This window comes from Adiantum capillus-veneris, chromosome 29, assembly GCF_014529385.1.
Source record: "Adiantum capillus-veneris isolate H3 chromosome 29, ASM1452938v2, whole genome shotgun sequence".
NCBI lineage: Eukaryota > Viridiplantae > Streptophyta > Polypodiopsida > Polypodiales > Pteridaceae > Adiantum > Adiantum capillus-veneris.
The window spans coordinates 91983943-91989669 of record NC_140959.1 but is presented as its reverse complement, the minus strand read 5'-3'; the positions used below and the strand labels follow the sequence as shown (position 1 = coordinate 91989669).

The 5727-nt window shown below is 42.3% G+C and overlaps 1 protein-coding gene across 1 annotated transcript; it reads right to left on the bottom strand.

Moving 5' to 3' along the window:
• Positions 1 to 3542: 3542 nt before the first annotated feature.
• On the bottom strand, positions 3543 to 4779 carry LOC147419582 (uncharacterized). The gene is made up of 4 exons (XM_086505830.1): positions 4520 to 4779; positions 4294 to 4438; positions 3699 to 3825; positions 3543 to 3619 (listed from the first exon to the last, which is right to left on the bottom strand). The coding sequence occupies exons 1-4, from the start codon at positions 4777 to 4779 to the stop codon at positions 3543 to 3545; spliced, it is 609 nt and encodes a 202-aa protein (XP_086361956.1).
• Positions 4780 to 5727: the final 948 nt, after the last annotated feature.

Genomic DNA, 5727 nt, shown 5'->3' with positions numbered 1-5727 from the left:
CCAAGAGACTATACCACAAAGAAGGAAGAAACCTGTTTAGGCACGAAATTACAGAGGTCGCCCACCAATGATCTTTAAAAAAAGGCTTTCCCCTTCATCAAAAAATAATTTAAACGTCCCCCTTCAAAGAATATATCACCCACAGGATGTATGGGTTTCCACAACTCAACCTACATAGTTTTGTCCCAAAGCTGCCATACACTGTAGGCTGCAGAGAACAGACCATAACCCCATAGCCCCAACTCCAAAAGACATGATTTCAAAATTCAAAGAATCTTTGTAAACTCTGCAACAAAAGTGCTAAAATACTTCAAATCAAACCCACACACAACTATGTGCAAAATCGACGCGAACAAGATGCTATAGCAGGAAGACTAGGTGTAGAGAGAGCTAGTCGAGGGCAAAAGACTGCATCCAAAGGCATCAAGAAGCCAGAACAAGCTCAAACCTGAAAGATTCTGAACTTTGGCTGAATTGTTTTTACATTTGTACATGAGTTTAAGTTATATACAAGTCTTACTTCAGAAAAACTCACTCACGGGCACTTACAGTAGCCCTACAGCTGTCACTAGACTAGCGACTTGCAGTGCATGTACATGTGCTTGCTAAAGCAAGCTAAAAACACCACAAAAAGAAATCCCACACACCCTTTTCACATCGGGCATCATGTCCATATGTACAAATTAAAGACAAAACAAGGTGTCAAAAATGCGCCTAACAACGTGTATATGTGCCTTGACCACGGACGAGATCACCTCTATATTGGAGAGTGAGACGCACAGAGATCATTTCTTTGATACCGTAATTGAAGCAATTCAGGAATACTTCTCAGCTGTAGATGCAAAGGCTATCCGTAGGCTAATAGATAATATTGTGGGAAATATGACACAATGCTTAAGAGACTTGGGTGTTGATGCACCAGCGGATGTGGATCTAGCCAAGCGGATGTAGCAAAGCTACACCATTGGACTAATATATGGCGTGTAGAGAGGTGAAAGTCGAAAAGAGTGCACAATATTGATGCTCAAGATGTCCATAGCCACAAATCTAGATCCATCTTTTATTCAGCAGCGTCCTCCTAAGATGCAGTAGTAGGAAGATCAGATACAAAAGCTGGGACGGATCACGAGCATTTGTTATGCACCCGTTTTATTTCTTAGTGTTCCATTGGTGTTTACCTCACACCTAAAGCTAGCAAATATGGTTGAAAGCTTGGGAAAGTATGCTACGGAGTTGTGTCACAGTGCACAATTGGAGTCACTTGGTTGCCACTAGAAGTGCAATATTTGGTCAAAGACTTCAAAGGAGATGCATCAGAGAGCCGCCAATCTTTTTCTCTAGAGGTGAGCATGCAATTTTTCCACATGGGCATTGTTAGATGCATAGCACAAACACACCAAGATCCATGGTCCCTGGTTTTTCCTCGCTTCAATGGAATGGATCTGAATGGCATTGTTAGATGCATAGCACAAACACACCAAGATCCATGGTCCCTGGTTTTTCCTCGCTTCAATGGAATGGCTCTGAATGACATGATAGAGTGTGTTCCACCACCCAATGGAAAATTTTCTAACATACTGGCGGCTCAAAAAGAAGATCCTAGACGCCCTCCCACAGAGCAAGAGTTAGAGATGTGCAAGCATATGCTCAATTGGGTGCCTTTTTTACATGAACAGAGCAAAGGAATTATACACCGTGACTCGCACCCATGGAACATCATGATTGACTTCACTAAGAAGGGTGTGCCGCATGTGGGTGTCATTGATTGGGGGTTGGCACTACGAGTGGGCATTGAGAAGCAAGAAACCAACATCAAAGACCCCATAAAGCATGCCCTACTTCCTTGGAGGGCCCCTGAGCTTTGCAACCCAAAATTGGCTTTTGCCATGGCACATTGTAATGCTCTAAAAAATCATTGCACCAATCACATAGTTGCTCAATGCAAAAAGCAACTGCGTAGGTGTCAGTGGATTTCAAATAGACAATGAGTGAGCATTTAGATATGTTAGAGCTCAACTCACACTGCAACAAAAAAAGGTGTCATCGACGTATATATCGACACTTAACGTCGCTATCTGCGTCCCTGTGAAACTGTCAAAATCTGCATCGATATATGCGTGGAAAGGCTTTATTTGCGACGCAGATATAGACGCAAATATAGACGTAGTTATAGACGCAGATAGCGACGCAAATTTTGACGGAAATATAGACGTATATATCGACGACCATAATAGAAAAAAATTTTCTTGGGCAGAGGACAGGTAGCCTGGCCTGTGTCCAGTGAAAAGATGGACAGCCACCATAGCCAGACTTCCTGCCCTCTGCCCAAGAAAGCGAGCAGCACCAAAATCAACCGTGCTCCCGTAGAAATTTCGGCAGAGTTCCCTTCGTTTTTACATAAACTTAAAAAAAAAACCATATCATGTATACGCCTCCTACATGCTATCCATGTAGGATCTCACATGAGATTTAAGGCCAATGAAAGAAATGAAATGAACTTTGTGCAAAACCATAACCATACCAACTTAAAAGCATAACCATAACGAACTTAATTTGTGCAAAACCATAACCAAATTCAAACCATAACCGGCCATAACCACTTTGATCAAAACCATAATGCAGATAACCATAACCATAACAAAATTAACAATAACTATAAGCATAACCAGAAAGTTAAACATAACCATAAAGAAAACCTGAACCATAACTATGTCTATACAAGAATAGGAGAAATAACCATGTCTATACAATGACAATGACAATAACCATAACCATAAGGAAAACAATAACTGTCTGAACAATAACCATAACCATATATGTCTATACAAAAAAGAGACACAGAAGCGTGTCTGTGTCTCACAAAGCATATATATGAAATCCGGTCCACTGATGACTAGGCGTCACAACCTGCACACAGGACAACTCACAAAATTAGTATTGATATTACTTCACATATACTTACTTAATTAAATCAACTCACACATATTAACGTCTCACCTCAAGCGATCAGCGAGTCTGTAAGGCCTTCCAGTCTACAGGCTCTCCTGAAGCATCAAGATCATTCAATACTTCATGGATACCTTTGCGATATCCATATGACTCCTCCTGGCATGTCGGGGCTTGATGCATCGCAAGATTTTGCGATTATACAAAAATCAAAGTAATAAGAATACATGATTCATTGCGTTTTAAAAAACACCATAGTTAAGATTGGATTAGAAACTCACAAACTCATAGAGAAAGGTGTAGATGAGATGTCCCCCTGGTCGTCTGTCGTATCTGCACGGCCTCACGCTGTTGTTTGAACCGCGTGTCCGATGTCCGCTCATCCTCCCTGATCTGCAGCCACGTCTCATGTGGGATGCCCGAAGGCTTCGGCGAGCCGGTCTTGAAAGCCTTCCGAGCTACATCTCATCGATGTTTTACATGATTCATCACGTTTTATACAAAAATCAAAGTAATAAGAATACATGATACATGATTCATTCGCGCAAGTGATGGCCATATGGAAGATAACGGTGGTGGCCTTGATAAATTGTCTTTCAAAGAGAGGCAGAATAACGCACATCCAAAGACTGCCCGCAAATTGGACATGCATTGTATCCCGAAGTTGTTAGCCCTACATATATTAAAGCATGAGTTAGGCCAAGGCAAAGTGCTTGTGAATAGCGAAAATTTTGTAAATCAAGAACCATTACCAGAAGCTTCTCCGTATCCTGGCCAATCATGCATAGTCCACATAAGAAGTCCATGGATCCTTGCATGCTGTTCTCCTACTGGTTCAACTGCATCTGCTATGTCGATCCCATGCCATAACTCCTGGAGCTCGTCAACTAGTGGAGCTAGATAAACATCCATGTTTTTTGCCTTGAACTTACCAGGTACAATCAATCTTAATATCAAATGATCCTTCTTGATGGCAAGCCACGGTGGGAGGTTGTAGTTGATAAGGCACACAGGCCAAGTGCGCCATGACGAGCTTCTCAAGACAAATGGATTGACTCCATCCATTTCCATGCCCAAACGCAAATTGCGTGGTTCACTCTTAAAATGTGGCCAGGTATCTTCAATGTGTCTCCAGGCCTTTGAATCAGCGGGCACCCTAAATGTTGCGTCAGTGGATCAATTCGTAGAATGCCACCACATCAACTTTGCAATGGAACCACAACGAAACATGCTTTTTATCCTAGGAATAATAGAGAAATGCCGCAACACTTTAGCTGGCACTGTCTCACCAACTGCATCTTGTTTGTAGCGCATTGCTCCGCACTTAGGACACGACAGACAATCTGCAAATTCATTGCGAAAAAGAATGCAATCATTTGGACATGCATCAATCTTGTTGTAGTCCAAGCCAACTGAGGTCAATAGTTGCAAAGCGTTTGGCCTGGAGGGGGCCATTTCATTGCCAGCTGGGAGAAGTTGCTCACGCAACAACCTGTTTAAGCCACATTAAATTAAAAAGCTCTCCAAGCACGTCATCGTTGCAATCGGAAAATATCTTTTGTAAATTACGTACCTAAACAAAGTAGTGACGCTTGCATCTGACCACCTGTACACTGATTGAAGATTCAAAAATTCCAGACAAGTACAAAGCGTCGATATTTTGGCGCCTTCATAAATTGGTTGACGTGCCAACTTCCTCAACATGTCTTCAGGAGATAGGCGCACAGCTTCTGGTGCTGCTTCGTTAGCGTTCTCCTCGCTTGTCTGGAAGAAGGCATCCAGCATCTCCTCCATGCCGTTGTCTTCTGTCTGTAAGTCCTTTTTTGCTTCCATCCTTGGCTCTATATTGGTCGGACCTTCACGCATAATCCTTTCTCTCTCTCTCTCTCTCTCTCTCTCTCTCTCTCTCTCTCTCTCTCTCTCTCTCTCTCTCTCTCTCTCTCTCTCTCTCTCTCTCTCTCTCTCAGATGTAGGTGCTATGTCGCGAAAATCAATGCCCCTTCCGTAGGAGTCGTATCGTAGATTCTGTACGGTTTCTTTAGCAAACTCTCCGTACTTGTGAACATGCTCATTACATATCCTACGCTTGTGTAGGATTTGATACTTGCAGAGCGTGCACGAGCATGCAATCTTTTCCTCCATGTTAGTTGATGACGTTGCCATCTACAATGATTATGAATGTTGTTTTAATATATATACTCCTCACAATGTAAACTACCTCACATTCTCTAGTCTTGCCCAATCTCCGTACACCTCGGTCCAGAGGTGTACGGAGATCAGGACCATCCGGTCAAAATCTCTTCTTTATTGGTCAAATCCTATATGGGTAGACACATACGTGCACTTCCAGGTGTACATGGCAATGCATGTAGCGGGGAAAACCCCTTTGCCAGTTTTAGTTCCATAGTTTCTTCTAGAGGGAGAGAGAGAGAGATAGAGAAAGTTTCTGTCCTTTTCACACATGCAATTGGTCAGCCAACCTAACTCTCTCTCTCTCTCTCTCTCTCTATCTACTATCTATCTCTCTCTCTCTATCTTTGTAGCTATCTCTAGTTAATTCTCTCTCTCTCTCTCTCTCTCTCTCTCTCTCTCTCTATATATATATATATATATATATATATATATATATATATCACTCTCTATCTCTTTATTTCTCTCTCTCTCTCTCTCTCTCTCTCTCTCTCTCTCTACGTACCCTATCTCTCATTCTTTCTCTCTCGATCTCGCTCTCTCTCTCTCTCTCTCTCTCTCTCTCTCTCTCTCTACGTACCCTATCTCTCA

Coding starts and splice junctions, on each gene's coding strand:
- LOC147419582 (XM_086505830.1), bottom strand. CDS start 4,779: ATGGAAGCAAAAAAGGACTTACAGACAGAAGACAACGGCATGGAGGAG. Junction 4,439..4,519: donor AGCGTCACTACTTTGTTTAG/GTACGTAATTTA, acceptor TGGCTTAAACAG/GTTGTTGCGTGAGCAACTTC. Junction 3,826..4,293: donor TTCTTTTTCGCAATGAATTT/GCAGATTGTCTG, acceptor CTAGTTGACGAG/CTCCAGGAGTTATGGCATGG.